This window comes from Filicampus tigris, chromosome 17, assembly GCF_054856515.1.
Source record: "Filicampus tigris isolate MCC_2025a chromosome 17, RoL_Ftig_1.0, whole genome shotgun sequence".
Lineage (NCBI taxonomy): Eukaryota > Metazoa > Chordata > Actinopteri > Syngnathiformes > Syngnathidae > Filicampus > Filicampus tigris.
In genome coordinates, this window is record NC_141233.1 from 5,851,761 (window position 1) to 5,869,952 (window position 18,192).

At 40.5% G+C, this 18,192-nt stretch overlaps 2 protein-coding genes across 4 annotated transcripts; one reads left to right on the top strand and one right to left on the bottom strand.

The window, feature by feature from the left end:
- Positions 1-751: 751 nt before the first annotated feature.
- LOC147133065 (glycerophosphodiester phosphodiesterase 2-like) lies at positions 752-11,449 on the bottom strand. Of its 3 annotated transcripts, XM_086013438.1 has the most exons (15): positions 11,281-11,449; positions 11,097-11,200; positions 10,906-10,999; positions 8,135-8,194; positions 5,620-5,718; positions 5,452-5,545; positions 4,869-5,014; positions 4,695-4,777; positions 3,911-4,061; positions 3,252-3,476; positions 2,875-3,032; positions 2,646-2,793; positions 1,223-1,305; positions 1,067-1,155; positions 752-937 (listed from the first exon to the last, which is right to left on the bottom strand). In XM_086013438.1, the coding sequence occupies exons 1-15, from the start codon at positions 11,401-11,403 to the stop codon at positions 840-842; spliced, it is 1,755 nt and encodes a 584-aa protein (XP_085869564.1). In that variant the 5' UTR covers positions 11,404-11,449; the 3' UTR covers positions 752-839. The 3 variants fall into 3 exon arrangements, 2 of the variants coding, with proteins under 2 accessions (XP_085869564.1, XP_085869565.1); XR_015081929.1 differs by lacking the exon at positions 752-937 and having other exon boundaries at positions 1,114-1,155; positions 2,596-2,793; positions 11,281-11,447; XM_086013439.1 differs by lacking the exons at positions 8,135-8,194; positions 10,906-10,999; positions 11,097-11,200; positions 11,281-11,449 and adding an exon at positions 6,799-6,933.
- A 2,997-nt stretch (positions 11,450-14,446) lies between these two features.
- LOC147133066 (aquaporin-11-like) lies at positions 14,447-16,814 on the top strand. Its single transcript, XM_086013430.1, has 3 exons — positions 14,447-15,143; positions 15,916-16,032; positions 16,111-16,814. The coding sequence occupies exons 1-3, from the start codon at positions 14,552-14,554 to the stop codon at positions 16,215-16,217; spliced, it is 816 nt and encodes a 271-aa protein (XP_085869556.1). The 5' UTR covers positions 14,447-14,551; the 3' UTR covers positions 16,218-16,814.
- Positions 16,815-18,192: the final 1,378 nt, after the last annotated feature.

Genomic DNA, 18,192 nt, shown 5'->3' on the forward strand with positions numbered 1-18,192 from the left:
TACTATTCAACAAACATTTTGTTTTAGAAAAAAAAATAGTATTTATTTTCTGATATAAACCTCATTTGTAAATGGATGGGGCCGTCACGTATTAGGGGGACAGTTGCTATTTGAGGAAATCTCCCAGGAAATGTGTATGTGCTATCAAATTATTTTTTGCCTTTTATACAAAGCATAGTGTCCTGGACATTGATCTGATCGCATATTTAATAAATACAATTTAAAACATATGACCGCAGGTAAAAAATTTCATTTGGTGCCTGTCCCCGCTTCCTAAAATTGGACTTAACCATTACATGATTTAAATCTTTTATAAATATGTATTTTACACATTTGTGTTACTCCTTAGCCAAATGTTTTTTTAAGTTGAAATTCACACACCTGTCATTTCCCTTGGTTTTCACTCATTCCTGTTACCCTAACACATGTCCCCCTCTAAAAAAGCAAGTTGCATCATTCAGATACTCTGCAGGTTATAGTGGGCCCTAAAATCACTTTTCTGTACGGCACATGTGGCTATGTTTCATGTATTTGATAATTATTTGGAACTCCAGTTACTCTGTCCTGTTCCCAATTCCCAAATGAGGAGTTTCATACAATGACAAAAAAAAAGTTGCATGAGATGACACATTTTGAATGGTTTGGATTTAAGTTGAAAAAAGACTAAATTTAAGTTTAGTTTGAGTTACAACAAGCAAATGCCACCTATGAAGTGGAATGGGCCCCCATAAATCACATTTTACTACAAACATAGAAAGTCATTTTTTTATTTAATAATGAAATACCACTCAACAAAGCAAAATGAAAAGTACTAGGATTTTAGCCAGGTGGTTGCCATCTTAAATAACCAGCTGAGGTTGGGCGAGGGTTGCTAGGTCGTGCTTTTGCCCTGCTGGTGGAGTCGAGGTGCTGGACACGGACCAAATGCCACACCGCTCTGTAAAATTCACACACTGTACGTCAATAAAACGTTTTCCATAACAACAGTACAAACATTATGACACAGCTTGTTTTGGTCTTGTTTCATTCTGGAGAGACATTGTGTGTGGCAGAAAATATGACTGACCTGATTTGTGCTGAATGTACTTGTCTCCTTCCTGTGTGACTTTGAGTTCTGAGAGGCCACTCAGGTCCACCAGTTTTCTTGCGCGATGCCTTTCAGCAAACGCAACATAAACCGTGTAACTAATATAAAATAAGTTGCAAATAATGACTATTTTACCTGTGCAAGGTGAAGATGGTTGCGACCAGCAGCAGTGACAGCATGTCAGTGACGAGCCACATGGTCTTGTATTCATCAGGAGTCTAACAAATCCACAGTACAGTGAGTTAAATATATAAAAGACATGTTCATCAATTGTGATTCCCATTTATTATAATTTACTGATTTAGCTCTACCCAATCTGCCTCACTTTTTTCTCGATGATATCCTTCCTGTTTAGTTATAAATGCCACTTCCTCTTGATTTTTTTTTTTTTTGTTTCAAGAGAAGAGGGGACGGACATTGGTCTTTATTAAACTAGGGGGACATGACTCCCACATCCCCAGTGCCACCTGTACCCATGCTGTAAGTCCTTGTGGTGTTAGGAAGCCACATAGTAAACTAGCTTACGTTGCGCATTTGTTGCCATGACTACACTTCTGCTTCCATTTCTGCTACTTTCTTTTGACAGTTGGTAAATACATTTAGTGCATTACTTCTCTAACATGCCATAAAGAAGGTGGCCACCGGCAATAATGTATGACTACTACTAGTACTACGTCCATTTCATCTACTGTCTTGATGGAACTAAAACTCTTAAGTGTAAAACAAAATAAAGCTTAACATTATTTTTCCCTCCATGAAAGAAGCTTAATGTCACTTGATATCATAAAACTGCAATCAATCTTTACAAAAATCTGTGTGTAAATTAGGGATGCTCCGATCGATCGGGCACCGATCGTGATCGTCCGGTTTTCGTGAAAAATTACATGATCAGAGTATTTGATCAATGCCTTTTATTGCCGATCAAAATCCGACCACCCGCAGGTCATGCTTCGCAGTCTACAGCCATGAGAGACCAGCCTTCGTCCAGTGTTGTCTCTAGCTATACCAAGATCGATCTGAGACTATTAAAACGATCACACCAATATTTGGGAATTTATGGACATAAGGTCTTCCTCTCCATATGTGCTCATTACGCTTAATGAGGAAAACGCTTAATGTCCATAAAATACAAAATATTGAGGCGATAATTGAATATTTTCAGAGATTGATGTGGGCATAGGTAAAGATGTACACATGAATTTTGGAAGATTGGTCTCAGGTTTCTAACATTGTGATTTTTTTTACACATATTAAGCGTTTTAAACTGTCACTCTTTTGGCAGTTGGCAAGTTGGTACATTACCGCTGGTGGAAAAAAAGAGGCTGTAATGCACAGAACGTCAACACAATTTGTGAATGGGGATTTGGGGTTCCAGTCCCAGCTCTGTTTAATATATACAAGTCGCACCGGACTATATCTATGTCTGTAATATTAAGGAATATTTTTTCATATCTTCTCCCCAAACTTTTTAAAATAAACGCCTCCATTTTAGCTGGGTAAATACACACCCTTGCACATTACTTGCTGCAATAAAGTGACATTAGTGAGGAAGAATGACCATGAGGAAGAGGGGCTGCTTCATGGCCTTAAGAATATGCGGGGCGTTGGTGGTGACCGAGTGGGCTCCTGTGCACCAGGCCACCGAGTAGAGCCACGCCTCGCTGATCACGTACAAGTTGGTAGTGATGTTCACTGCGGAATAGTGACTGCGTGCAAAAAAAAAAAAAATTGTAACAAAATGAATACAGGTATGTAATTACGCCAAAAACCCAAATAACAACACACACCTGATAAGCGGGACCGACATGGAGGTGTAGTGCAGGTTGAGCCTGCTGATGTTCTGGCTCTGGAGCTGTTCTATGGAGTTCACTGAACCTGAAGTCTGCTGAAAATCCCCTTCCTGTTGCTGTACGAAATGGCGAAACTCAGGGTTCAACCACAGCACCTGGTGAGTGGATAAATACATGTGTGCACACACTTTAGAAATCACAAAGGAGGAAAAATACACCCTTATATATTGTGTATTCATGCCACTGGGTGACAGTATCCCTCCGCAAACATCTTCGTGTTTACTTTATTGTATTTATTTTTCTTCATATGGGGCTTACCCTCTGTTACTACACCTAGAAGACCAGAATGTTCAAATGTTTCCATGGCATGTCACCTGTGAGGGCTTAATAGTAGACTCATTCAGGATGACACCCAGCGTACGCTGGATCCACGAATTTCTGTACGGGTGTCCATAGGGGGGCTGGTAGAGGTCAAAGATGACCAGCTTGTCGTAGCGGGCCGCCAACTCCAGGAATTCCAGCAGCATGCCGACGGGCTGCTCTCCTGCCCGCTGACGATCCTCCGCTCCCAGCGAGGCCACCGTGCCGTACGGGTCCGTCTGTTTTGGGCCCATAAAACCAACAAAAAAATAATATTGAGCCTTCTGTAGCTTAACATTCAATGCCATTGACAAATGTCAATTGTCAATTTTATTTTGCAATAGGGATAGGTGGATAGGTCCAGCAGATGGCAGCGATGCCCCATTTTAGATATGGAATCTGCTCAGTTTGCGATTTAACAAGGAGAAACGACTGCAATCTACCCTTATCACGCTGTTCTACTTCTGATTATAAAAGAATGGATGAAGACAGAATCAAACTTTTTTTCCTGGTGATAGAATAGAATTCTTTCGTTTTGTAGATTCAGTGTCTATTATTGAACACAATATCTTTTTTTTAATGGAAATGCCATTAATTTGGTCGTGAATCCCCAAAATAACTGACCCTCATTATAAATACATTAAAACAATACATTTTTTAAATGGCAACTCACAGAAAGGAACCAGGCGCCCGCATTCAGTCTTCTCAATTCCAGCCACGTGTACATGTCGGACATCTTATCACCATGATTGGGAAACACCTCGTCAATGTTGGTAGTCCGCCGCAAGGAGCGGTCGTGCATTAGGAACGGAACGCCGTCATAACTGACACACACAAAACAGAGCTATGGCGTTGGATTAATAATGAATACAAATACCCCAAATCTGCGAGTAACTGATGCCTGAGGTTAGTTGTCTTTTAGATGCCACAACATGGCAGCAAAGCACCTTTTATCTTAGACATGGCTTTGGCTTGAACACATAAACAGCAAATAGGTGAGTTTATCAGCCAATAACGGTAGGTAGGTTCCCCCCAAAACTGGTGAATTTGCAAATGCTAAGCTATGTGTAAGCGTGGGTTCACTGTACAGTGGTGCCTTGATTTATTCCATTCCAGCTCTGAGACATTTTTAAGAAGAAAAACATCACTCTACATCATTGTACTTTGTACTTAATTCAAAAAATAGCATGAATTAATAAGTATATAAGAAATTAAAATAGTTTGGCATCATGAATTCATACTTTATACATACATACTGCCCATTGACACTTTGAGGCTCTTCTGGTGTGCATGCATGCCTTAGCCACCAGGGAGCAGTATCATACACGCATAATAAATACACAAAGGCGGTCTCTTCTAAGATCAGTATCCATAAACCACAGTCTGACTATTGTTGCCATTTTTTTTACATTCGGTTTTATTATATCATGTCTGCTTGTACATAGTCACAAACTGACCTGATGATGACGTCTGTCTCCAGACCCTCACATCCTGCCTCCACCGCCTTCTCGAAAGCCATCAGCGTGTTTTCCGGAGCCATCTGAACGTGAGAATATATACACTCAAACATACAGATCAGTGATAGTCAAAACGTCAAATTTGTTCATACATCCAGTAAGGTCCACGCTCACCATGGGGGCTCCTCTGTGGCCGAAAAGAGTCGGCGGAGGGCCCAGGGTCCCGCGGTTTCTGATACATGGCGAATACATACCGAGAGGCACCAAGTAGAGGGCCAACAGGATACTCAGATACACCAGCAAAAGCAAGTACCGCCTTCCTGTCAATTACACACACAAAAGTGAAAAATTCTAAAAAATTTGATCTCCAACAATATGTTTCAGTTGGGTTTTCTACAAATTTGGAGACCACCGAGGGGGCCGAATGAACCTTGGGTTCACCAACTTCTAACTTTTTTTTTTTCCCCTACTCTCCATCCTCAATTTTGACACTCAGTTCCAGTTAACGCTAGCACATCCCATCTTGCCAATTAATTTCTAATTGGTACAAATAATTTATTATAACTTGGCTTATGTAGTCATATCTCAAGTTTGTGCCCAAACAGGAAGGCCTGGGTGGACGTTCAAACCATGGGCCACAAAGTAAAACAAATTAATACATTTCCTTGGATTGCTATTACTATAAATGTTCCAGCTTCAGAGCGTGTATGTGTACACACAGTTTTGTTTTGTTCCCTGGTATTTTTCTGCAACTCACTTATCTCGAGCATGCTGAAGAAGTGCAACGCCACCGGCCAAGCTAGCGCCGTCATCAGCGAGATCACGCCAACATGAAGGTACGGCGCGGTCACCTGGTGGCAGAAAGAGACGAAGAAGAGCAATACAGGACATGGCACGATGACCACCACGGACGACGAGGGCTCACCTGGAAGGAAAGCCGCACCGTGATCCATTCGAGAACCCACATGTCGGACATGACGGAGGTGGCTGCGACGGCAAACATCAAGGTCAGCATCACGCCAATCTGACCGCAGAGAGGACACAACATTAGGTACAGTCAATCAATTTCCTTGTGGTGGCTTTATTGTGTGAAGGCGAAGGCCTTCGCACATATGTTATTCCTACAGCTTATTATTATTCCACTCCACTTTTTTGGCGTGTGACCCCTTCCATATTTTTCACCCGATTCACTTCATTCAAGTTTCAAAACGTTCAGAAAATTCATGCCTTCCGGGGTAGTATTTTTTTACGTTCCTCAAATTTACCGTTTCCCCAATATTTCCCCATTCATTTCCATATTGGCAGATTTAACTTTTTGCATTTACACCATTCCAATTTCCACAAATTCAAGTCGTTCAACTCATTCAGCTCACATTCAGCTTTTCAACACCCCCAAAATTCCAACTTTCCACACATTCAACTCATTCACACTTAAAAAACCCACAAAAATTAACCATTCATTTCCAGTGGACCAGGGACATTAGCTAGACTGGGGATACTCACCCCGAGGTCTCCCCAGTGCGGCAGCCATCTTGGGCAGGGACATTAGCTAGACTGGAGATACTCACCCCGAGGTCTCCCCAGTGCGGCGGCCATTTTGGGCAGGGACATTAGCTAGACTGGGGATACTCACCCCGAGGTCTCCCCAGTGCGGCGGCCATTTTGGACAGGGACATTAGCTAGACTGGGGATACTCAACCCGAGGTCTCCCCAGTGCGGCGGCCATCTTGGGCAGGGACATTAGCTAGACTGTGAATACTCACCCCGAGGTCTCCCCAGTGCGGCAGCCATCTTGGGCATGTTGTTCAAAAGTATTGGGACACTCAGAATTTTCATCCTCATGTGTTCCTAATGAAGCTGCCATGTTGTTCAAAAGTATTGGGACACCCCGATTTTTCATCACATCTCATCACATTCAAAAATGTGTATTTTAGAAACTTCCCTGCTTCAGACAAGTACAGAAGCAACTCCATATGCAAATCAAAGGTGTTTTCAATTTAGATTAAGATCTACAATAGTACAATATAAAATTCAATTTAAATATTGTACAGATCAATTAATATATTTGGAAGTTAATATATATAAAAGGTCAAGATGGGCCAACCAGTTCTGCTCCAGTCATGTTGGGGAATCCAACATCCTCCATGCTTCTTATTTAAATCTCATTTGATAGATCTTTGCAAGTACCAGGTACTAGGACAACATTTCCATGTTTTTCGAGCAAACTCATTTCAGATGATGTCACATAGGAATGAAAGTACTTGGTCACATCGGCCCCATGTCATAACACTTCATAAAATCAAGACAAGGGGTCCTTCAATGGGGTCATAAACAATTGTGTCATACAGCCCTCGAGTGCCAAATGAGTGGCCTGTTCTAAAAATGGCTTGGCTGTGATGGGACGTTGTGGTTTTCAGGGATTGTTGCAGAAATTAACGTTGGAAAATGTAAACGCTTGCAGAGAGTTGCAGAATAGCAATCTCAAAGATGAAGCAGTTCATGGAGTGAATGTCAGCATTTTATATATATCTATATATAGATATAGATATATATTAGTGCTGTCGAGCGATTAAAATTTTTAATCGTAGTTAATTGCCTTTTTCATAGTTAACTCGTAGTTAATCGCATATATTATTTATTGTAAAAAAATCCCTTGATTTTTCTGTCCCATTATTTTCTTGAATTTTAAAACCCTTAACATGAATAACAGGATTGATTTTCTTACGCAAATACTTTATTCAAGCGAAGTCAACCCAAACATATTATTTTTTAAGAATGTGCTCCATGCAGTCGACAGAAGTAATAAAATGGGCAACCCCTGAGATATTCCACAAACACAATATTAATCAGAATGCCTTGTTTGAACTTGGGGGCCTGCATAGAACATATTCTTGAAAACCAAAACATTTGGGTTGACTTTCCCTTCAATTGAAAAAACAAGCATTGGATTCAACTCACGCCAACAGCCCCTCAGGCCTTTTCGAACACACGCACGCGTGCGTCTTTCAGCTGTATATATATATATATATATATATATATATATATATATATTCACCATTCATATATACACATGCATAACAGGATTGGATGGAACAACACCAGATTTCATTAGATTAGAAGGTGTCAAAGTAACACTTTAATTGCGTTGGCCTGAACACAAATCACTTACTTGTTACATCCTAACATACAACACATTGTTTATTGCACCGATTGTACTGACCCTTTCATGTAGCTAAATAATCAAAATATTGGGAACAACCGGGGAAAAAAGAATCAGTCGAACTTTGAATGGGACATCCAGTATTCAAATCAAAGCTTAAAACGTTCAAAATAATTGGAGGGTTCTGAGGCCTTTCCTCACGTGGACTGACAAAGAAATGGTGCAATCTCATGTGACACTGTCCTGACCTGAGGTCAGCGGCGTTGTGTTGGAGGCGTACCTTGTGACTCCAGTGTAAAGACAGTCTTTGGCCCTTTGATAACAGACACACGGCCAGCAGCTGCAAAGAGATGTAACAACGCTTTGTAACAAAGCACAACCACAGCAGAGTCAAGCCGTTGCCTTCAGTTTTACACACTTGTATTCGGGATATTCGATACCACTTTTTTTCAGGCCGATAACGGCACGATTATTCACTCTTTGAGTCATCCACAGCACAACACCCTGATTGTGTATTTATGAGCATGTGGGAGGGGCATCTGATAGTGATGGACTAAATGAACAGGAGAGCGTGTATCGGATCCAAAATAATCACGTGACCGACGACAAAGGAGGCCTCGGTTTGTGTGGAGGATTTCTTGGGTGCATTCAACGTATTGTTTCCTGATAACACTGGAGACCACACTGCTTTAGAAAAGAATACTTGGAGTGCTTAAGACGGCCCACTGAGGGGCCCTACGTCATCCGTCAAAACAAATCGCTGATGCACGTCGTCAGCTGAGTACATGTTTGAACATGTTATACATCTTTTAAAAGATGGGTTTTTGGAGATTTGAATGGTGCCCAACATTTTACAATGCAATCATATCTGCAGACTGAGTGAGCATTTATGTTAGACCAGTCGTAGATCTAAAAACATAATAGCGACTCATCATAACGTCGTCACAAATGTACACGAAAATATCCAACGCCATCAAACATTTTTGATGCATTGGCGATCGTAGCTTCACTTAGCATGAGCAAATTAGCCACGTACAATATCAAACGAAAGGCCTAATCCTTGGCCTTTGATTGACACCTCACTTTAGCCAATCTGCAAGGGTTTTCCCTTCAAAGAGACCTACAGAAGCCAATGAACGGCCGTGCGTAAAAAAGTCACTCCCATTATATATCGTTACGTAGCTTTGGCTAATCACAGCGGAACTGACTGGTGACTGACGCATTGGATAGCCAATAAAATTCATCAGACAATGATATGGGGCGTGTCATACAAATCCTCTTGGAAAAAAAAAACCTCGTTGCGTAAACGCTTTTTTTTCGTGCTTCGTTCTCCTGCGTTCTGTGCGTAAAAAGACTCTCTGCTATCGCGAAGCCTCCTTTGCTGTTGTTGTTGTTTTTTGCGTGTAATGGCAAAACAACAGCAAAAAAAGAACTACACCATAGTAGCACTGTCCATTCAAAGAATTAAACCAGGGGTGTCAAACTCATCAAAGCTTTGGTGTCCAACGGAGGGCAGATACAACTGTGAATCAATATAAATGTATGGTTGCCTTATATCAACGCGTATACACAACAAATGGATGGATAACAAATGATTTTGAAATCATCAGCCAGTAAATAGTTTGTTCAACTATTTTTCAATTTATTTTAAAGAAGGCATCAGTAACAAATGCTTGCAATATCTCATATGTACTGTAAAAAGTGAAGACAATGTCAGTCAACACACATGATTTGCCTTCGCGAGCCACATAAAATGATGTCGCGGGCCGGATCTGGCCCCCGGGCCTTGAGTTTGACACCTGTGGATTAAACCATGCTTTGAGGAGTATTTCCTCCTTTGGATTGACTGGGCCAAACCAGAGGTAAGGGCTTTTTGGCAGTGACTTTTATCACTGGGTTTGTACAAAAACAACTCTCACCGTGTATTGGAGTGTTGAACAATGTGGTGTTTATCCTTTTATGGGCTTCCTATCTCCCATACCCCCCCCCCCCCAAAAAAAAAATATGCCATAAAAGCAAAAAATATTGGTGTTGAAATTTTACTTGAAATAAGTCTTTTCACAAAACCCTCGATTTCTCTTTTTTTTTTTTTTTCCAGAAACAGGATTTTCAGCGAAACTTGCTGATGCTCTACTGCAGATTACTAAAGAATGACAAATGCTAGAAATAAAGGGTTTTTTTTCTGATGAAAGAAGAGAGTCTTTCTTTTGGTAGGTCCCATGTCTATATGGCCATAAAACATAATATTCTGTGGTCCCTTCAAATATTTGGTCAAAATCCTCGAAAATAATATGTATCAAAAATAATTGATACAGTTGAAGAAATAACATTCGATTGATTCGAAAAAACAGACAGATGTGATATTTGTTGATTTAACAAAAGCCTTTGACACTATGGAGTCTATAGTATATATATATATATATATTATGGTCTATTCTATAGACCATAATATCTATTCTATAGACCATAATAATCTTTTAAACAAACTGGGGAGACACGGTATCAGAGGAGTGGTTTTAAATTGGGTCAAGAGTTATTAAAGCAAACGTCAACAATTCGTGAAGATGGGTACTTTACACATCAATAAGTTTGAACTTATCCTGTGATGTCCCCCAGGAGTCGGTGTTGGGTCCCAAACTATTCAAGCTTTACATAAATGACTTGTGCAATGTTTCTAAAAGCTTAAAAATGGTTTTCATTGCTGACGACACCAATATGTTTTGTTCTGGGAATAACTTCGATTAATGTGCAAAACAATGAGCTGGAAAGCCTCAGTGATTCACGAAGCTTCATTTCACCATATTGGGACATTCTTTCATAATACTTACAAGCATTTCAAGATTTCATGTGGGTTAGGGTTTGAAAGTAGAGTTTTAAACTAGGTTTAGGGTTTCAGATTAGGGTTTTAGACACCGGTTAGGGTTTCAAAATTAGGATTTTAAACTCAGGTTAGGGTTTAAACTACGGTTTAGGGTTTCACACTCAGAATCTGCATTGCCCTCCAAAAGTCCATCTCGGCCCTACTAAAACGATGCCACGTCAGCATCTCACCATGAGCACGGCCACGTAGGAGAAGAACACAGCAGTGATGACCAGCAGCACCAGCGACCATGCCCACCAGAAGCCCAAGATACCATAGTTAAACCTAAGCAAGTACACAAACACCTTTGTATTCACCAACGGGAAGTAGACAGCGCGCAAGTAGGAAACAATCGTTCACGGCTGTTTCGACGGCAACCCACCAGTCAAAGTCATTGTAGTCGTTCTTGGCTTGTGTCCAGAAGTAGAGGAAGATCAACGTGAGGCAGAAGGCCACCGCCAGCATGCCGAAGCTGGCGCCTTCCCACTGCACAGGCAGCAAGCAACAAGTTCACATTGACAGGCTAATTAAGGCACAGTATGCAAGCTCGGCAGTGTTCCGCTGACCTTGCCGCAGCAGCAGTCGCCGGGCCGCACTGAGCTTCCCGGCTGACGTCGCCACCGGCAACCGTACAGGCCCTGCAGGCATGATGTCAAAGGTAGGCGCTCGCAGCGTAACGTGGCCGTCATGGGGCTCAGCAGCCTTCTGACGCTGTGTCCATCTTTATCATTAAAATAGTAATACAGCTTCAGAAGAAAAACCTGAAAGGAGACATTGTATGGAAAATGTACTTTATGGAAGGGCCCGAAAGATTCATCGACCCGCTGATTTAATCAGCCGATAATATCTCATTTAAAATTGGCAGGAATCTGACTATTTTTTTTCACACATTACATTATAACATAAGACAAGGATAATGTCATTAAAAACATCCCCCCCTAAAAAAAACAAAAACAATATCAGACAATTTTTAGGCAGATTTTTTTCTGGTAAAAAGTTAAACTAATCCTAAACTCAACTATTTATAGTGGACTTTAGATACAACCACAGTGGCATACAAAAGTTCTGTCCATAAAGTCAAACTCAGACATGCAAAAATAAAAACTGTTAAAATGATAAATAACATAAAAACAATAAACACAATAAAACACTAAAACAAAGCCCGGTCTCGTCAAAAGCCAAACAATAAAAATGTGTTATAAGACTCAAAGAACTGTAAAACAGTGAAATGTTCTTCCTGTAATTCATATCTTTTATTTTTGTAAGCGTTAACAGACCAAAAAAAAATGTTGATTTAGTCATATACTGTATATCTTTTTAGTTAATGGGCTGATTAATTGGTCCTTGGAATTTTATTCTGCCAAATATCGAAATCAGCACGGGCTTCAAAATATCGAACAAAAACTGATCTGACATTGTTGGCATCATACAAATCAATCCGCCCCTAAAGCGAGCCAATTTCACAATGGCAAGAAATGCAATTGTAAAAGACTCGAATTCTTGATCCTTGGGCATTTTTGGACGAAAGCATGCGACAGATCAAGACACCTAAAAACAATTCAAAATGTGTTCGGGAAAAATACATATAAAAAGGAGATTGTAATACCTGTATGGCTCCTTCTTTAAACAGTCTCTGTCGTGTAAACACTTTTTATAGCAGATGTGAAACTGAGTGTCTTGACGTCATAGATAAGATAAGATTAGTTCCATGGGGCGGAACAATGGACACTTTTCCCTCATGAAATGTGCAGATGTTGTAAAATGTACACAGTATGACTACAGTGTCCTATAAGCAGCTAAGCGTTCAATTGTGAGTCACTTTAATGCTCCACCAAAGCGGCGCCCGATGAGCATGTGGACATGGTAGTCAAATGTTTCCATTTGTCGAGCTACTTTCTCCTTTGAATTTTTGTAATACAGTATGTCTAAGCCGAATTAAATTCACAAGTCTTGTAAATGCACATTTTAATTTGTTGCTCTTGGACGCTTGTTAGTTTGAAGCAGTGAGACCTTTCTTTTTAAAATGAGAAACAACGAGGTTTAGTGACAATGACTGTAGAATGGGTCCGTGTCTCTTTTGGTCATTGGATGTTACGTTTGAAACAAGATATTAATAATTGAAAAACTACTTGTTGTTTGATTTTCGTTTTAATATCAAAATTGAAATACAGCTCGTTTTTCTAGGTATCTGGGACGAGTAAGAAAACGTCTACAAGGTCCGTGTCCGGTCCGTGTACCTTACGTTCATTCTATTTTTAATTGTGAAACGCAAATCAAAAAACAAATTTAGGGTTGTATTTTCAATTTTCATTTTTTAAACAAAAATAGGACATTCATTTTAACGCCCCTTTTAAAAATAAACTACAAAATATGTGGAGTTTTCTGGAAAGGGCTCGAATTTCCGTATTTCCGGTTTCAATATTACATTTTCAATTTTTACGCTTTTCAGCAGTTGGTTCGCGCTGCAGGAAGCGCAGGAAGTAGTGTAGTAGCCACTAGCTTCACGTTCAGAGGGAGAAAAAGTTGGTTTGACATTCTGACGTTCGATACAGTATTCAGTTAGAGTTAGGGACCATCCACAAATTTATGCGCGATGGTATCAAACATTGACAAAACTTCTCCAAAATGACCTATATAAAATACAATTTGAGGTGTACTAGTTAGAGGCTTTGCTTTGCCACCTACTACAGCAATCAGAATTAGAAAAAGTGTTTCACTTGATTTTTGGTGAATATTTGTGTCAGTTTAGCACTATACTCATCATTCAATTGGCTCCAACTTCTCCCAAATGATCTATATAAGGAACATTTGAGGTGTAGTAGTTAAATGCCTCCCTATGCTCATCTACTACAGAAATCAGAACTACAAAATGTTAATAACTGATTTTTGGAGAATATTTTGTCAATTTATGACACAAACAAAAATATTTGTGGACTGTCTCTAACTCGTGAATATCGAACGTCAAGCCAACTTTTTCTTGCTGAGCTGCACCCCAATTGTAATGAAATAGTAGAAATGTTCGCATGCGAGAGATTTAGCGCGACCATTTCTCTTATTAAATATCTTTAGGGTTCGAGGGACACCATTGTGTTGGTAGCTGTAAGTGCGGGCTTCACTAAATAGACGAGACCGAGACGGCTCCGAATTGAAGAGCTTGCAATCGTTTATTTCACAAAGTCAAAACAGTAACTCCCCTGGACCACAAGAGGGCGCTCAGGGTTAGCGCAAGCATTTAATCTCAACCTGTTCTACCATAACAACTATGTCGCCCAGACTTCAAATTCGTGCCAAACCGAATCTACTTCTGTTAGCGCTGCCGTTGAAGACAGGCTAAAGCACTGCTTCCGGATAAAGGACCACTGGTCACTTTGTAATCGAGATTTTAAAATATCCCTGCAATTTCGCATTTTGGATTAACATATTTTGGATTCTTCGCGTTTATCTGGGAGTACAAAAAATAACAACAGGGAAACGATACATAATCTAATTTAATAGATATATTTGTACTCTACCGAAACTCTAGGGATTAATTTAAACTGCATAAAGCGTTAAAAAAACACTAACTCTTGCAAATTCAAACTAAAGGCAGGATAGATGGATAGATAGATAGATGGATAGATGGATAGATGGATAGATGGATACGAATCAGCAGGTGCCAAACCGCGAGCATGCAGGGGTCCACTGCAATACAAGTTAAACCATACTTTTATTTTGAAAGTCCGGGCCTCTTACTTCCAGTCACATGTGGAAATACAAGGCGGGATTAGTTTGTCATGCAGGAGAAGTCGAAGTCGCGACTTTCCGAACAAACAGATGAGCTGATCACAGTCGGCAGGGATGGACGACGTGTGGGTCTCCGTGGCTGCATTGGCAGCCGCGGTGCTCCTCAGCGAGCTGTTCCGCTGCGCGGCCGCTCGCTACCTCCAGGGAGCCGTCGGAGCTCTAGCACTGGAAGCGGTGTCCACCTTCCAGCTTTGCTGCTGCACACACGAACTCAAACTGCTGGCGAACTCGGCGCAGCTGGAGCCGGCGTACGGCCTGACGCTGTCCTACGCCGTCACGGTCGTTCACTTGCTCTCCTTCCGCGGAGGTTTCTGTAATCCCTGCGGCGTCGTAGAGCGCGTTTGCCGTGGGACCTGCCGAGTCGGGGCGGCCTTCGCGTTCATTGCCGGACAGTTCGGCGCCGCATTGGTGGCGCGCTACGCCGCCGCCTCCATGTGGTCGCTAGGACTGGCGGAGCACCACGTTCGCCACCGGCGCTTCGGGTTCAGGTGTTTCGACCCGCTCGGCGGCACCGTACTGGAGGCCGCCGCCGTGGAGCTCGTTTGCGCTTTTGTCGTCCAGACGGCGGCCCTTCATATTCACAAGGTGGACGACAAACTTCGCGTCCACGTCTTTGCCGCTGTCATTACCGCGCTGGTGTACGCAGGTGAGTTGTGGTGACCACACGGGCAGAGCTGACGTTTGGGCGGTGCGCAGTTTGCGCTTTAATTCGTTCATTAAAAAAATTAATTCCCCAGAAGATTTAAAGGCAACTAACTTTGCCATTAGGCTAATGAAGCGAGACTCTTAAACTCACTTCAACATGTTTCTTGGCACTATAGTGGTGGCAAAGCACTGTGTTTGTCTGTAATTCACTTCAACATAGTTTCTTGTCACCAAGGATGCGGCCAAAGTAATACTTTCATTTCTATGGCCTGAACACAAAAATCGCAAACTCAGTGAGGTTTTAGGCATATAAAAATCACTGATTAGAGGAATTTATTAGTAGTTTGTATTTGAATAATGCATTTTTAAAAAGAATTTTACAAATATCCACATTAATTTGAGTTTTTGAGGTTTTTTTTTAACTTTGTTATTAATTAAACGGAATTTAATGATAGTTGTAGCTTCATTATGCTTTCTTATGGGTGGAATTCCCTAAGGTGGTTTCATGTAGTTTCACTTTGACACATTATGAAGCCAAAAACAAATTCTGTTTGGGAATTCCATCTTCCCCCTTTGCCTTTCAAAACAAAACTGTGGTTATTTATTGTCTAACAATCTTTTTGGAATGTAAAATTATTTGTAGGTTATACTGAAAATCTAAAAAATCATAAATATTAATAAATCACAAATAAAATAATGCTCATTTCATGATTTTTTTTTTTCAATTTTTTAAGTTTATTAATATCAATGAGGTCCTCGATTTTTGTTTTGAGGTGGAAGCATTTCGGGGGCCGTGTTCAATCCTGTCCTGGCCTTCTCCATCAACTTCCCTTGCAGTGGCCACACCTACCTGGAGTACTGTTTCATTTACTGGCTGGGACCTGCCTTGGGTATGCTAAGCTAACAGCTATTTTATTTGTTCGTTCATTCACTGTTTAGCTACTTAGGAGTTCTGTTGTCACCCTCAGGCGTCGCCAGCTGCGTCCTGTTCTTCGAGAGGATCCTCCCGTTCCTCTCCGGGACAAACACGGTGGGCCGAGGCATCACCAGCGCTCACAAGCACAAATCGCATTAGTCAAATGTTAGCACATTGCCGTACGACAGGTTTGAGCAGCACATTCAAATACACAGCTGTGTGTTTAGGTACTTGGGAGTAGCAGGCACAAAATGGAGGATGACAGCTCTATTGTCATTGTTGTATTTTGGTACAGCTGTAACAAAGCACTTTACATTACAACAGCAAAATAAGCAGAAGTCTTCCGTTGCAGTAACGTGCTAAGAAGTACCCGACGCCTTTGCCACTGATTAGTTTTACGTAATTATTTTTATCAGTTATTTTTAGGCCTGTTATTTTTCACTGTATAACATACCAAAACTTTGAAGCGTTTGTTCAGTTGGCTGTCTTTGTTTTTGTGTGCGATGTGAGTCTATAACTGAAGGTTTTACTCTGGAAAATGCTGAATTTGTTAATCGTTTCATCTTGTCTATATGTTAGCGTCGTGCTAAGTCGTAACGTGGCTGAATGACGGATAAAAGTACAAATTATGACACATTCAAGCTTTTGTTTTGTATCTATTATGACACTCTCACGCTTTTGTTTTTGTATCTATTATGACACTCTCACACTTTTGTTTTGTATCTATCTGACCAAATAAAATAAAACAAGCGGGAAGATGGGGTCACGTGGCACAGGAAGGCATGCTCAGTTACTGCCATTCTTAATGTTCAAGTAAATGATAATCATTCAGAAAATTGATATTACGAACGAGTTCACAGGGATTCGTGACCGTCACTTTTTTGACGTTTTCGTGTGTTCTGTTGGACAGAAAGGACAAGGTAATAAAATGTCATCTGACACTGTTGCGCAATGAGACCTTTACACCGTAGCACTGTTGACGACACTGGGAACATTTAACACGTTGACAACTATGCGCATTGGAGCACAGACCTCCACCAAGGCAGCCTCACTTGAAACTTTGGATGTCACAAAATCTGTAATAGTGTATTAGTATATTATAATATTTACATGCAAAATACTGTTTTTAAGTGTACAAATGAATGCTAAATTATTATTGCCATGAGCCAATGTTTGAAGGCTAATTAGTTTAGTGTGCTAAACAGCAAATGAGATGCTTGTAAAATTCCGGTAATAGGAGCTTAACCTGTAAGTGCCCTAAAAAAAAGCATCTCATTTTGCAGATAGAAAGAAATCCTAAAATTTTAAGAAATTTGCCAACATTTTCAAAATTGTTTTTCACAGTACAAGAATGCTACGGAGGCCCTAAGGTGACAGACAAAACTTTGCGTTCCCTCGCAAAAACTTTGCATTCCCTCGCAAAAATTGCGAGATAAAGCAAAGTTTTTTGCGAGTGGAGGCATTTTTTAAAAATGCGTGTTTATGTACTTACGGGTCATTTTCCGGGTAAACAAAAGCAACAAAGGGAGCGTTTTCAGCCGTGGGTGGGTTTAATGGAATTGCTTTGAAATACGCTTGTAATACAAAGACCTAAAATCAGTTTTTGATATTATACACGGTTTCTCCGTCTCTGACGTACTGTCGTCTCTCAAACAGCCGCGCATTAGAGGTTAGGGTAGGCTAGCTTCTAAACTGACCCGGTAGTACATAAACACGCATTTTTAAAAAATGCATTCCCTCACAAAAAACGTTGCGTTATCTCTCAATTTTTGCGAGGGAACGCAAAGTTGTTTTTTACTTCCATGTCACCTTAGGGGCTCCGTAGAATGCTGTCTAAGTTAATGTTAACTTAGAATTTAGTTTTGGCGAAAACTGAAACTGGAAAAACATTTTTACAAATGCTTGATAAAAATCCATTACTTAACTGAAAAATTCAAAATGAATCAAAGTAATTGCTGACTAGATGCTTTTCATTGGACAACAATGATAAAAGTTAGCATTTAATGCTAACTTGTAAATTTGTTTTTCCATAAAGGGAACAAAATATTTGATTTTTAAAAAAGGAAAATCATTAATAATCTTGCAGTCTAGAAGTAATATTTTTAGAAATAATGTTGGGCTGGGCGGGGGTGGA

What these genes read in the sequence shown, in the direction of transcription:
- LOC147133065 (XM_086013438.1), bottom strand. Translation starts at nt 11,403, where the DNA reads ATGACGGCCACGTTACGCTGCGAGCGCCTACCTTTGACATCATGCCTG. An exon ending in CCTACGTGGCCGTGCTCATG is followed by an intron (nt 8,195 to 10,905) that starts GTGAGATGCTGA and finishes ATCTCTTTGCAG; the next exon opens with CTGCTGGCCGTGTGTCTGTT. An exon ending in CGGTGCGGCTTTCCTTCCAG is followed by an intron (nt 5,546 to 5,619) that starts GTGAGCCCTCGT and finishes TTCTGCCACCAG; the next exon opens with GTGACCGCGCCGTACCTTCA.
- LOC147133066 (XM_086013430.1), top strand. Translation starts at nt 14,552, where the DNA reads ATGGACGACGTGTGGGTCTCCGTGGCTGCATTGGCAGCCGCGGTGCTC. An exon ending in TACCGCGCTGGTGTACGCAG is followed by an intron (nt 15,144 to 15,915) that starts GTGAGTTGTGGT and finishes TTTTGTTTTGAG; the next exon opens with GTGGAAGCATTTCGGGGGCC. An exon ending in CTGGCTGGGACCTGCCTTGG is followed by an intron (nt 16,033 to 16,110) that starts GTATGCTAAGCT and finishes TGTCACCCTCAG; the next exon opens with GCGTCGCCAGCTGCGTCCTG.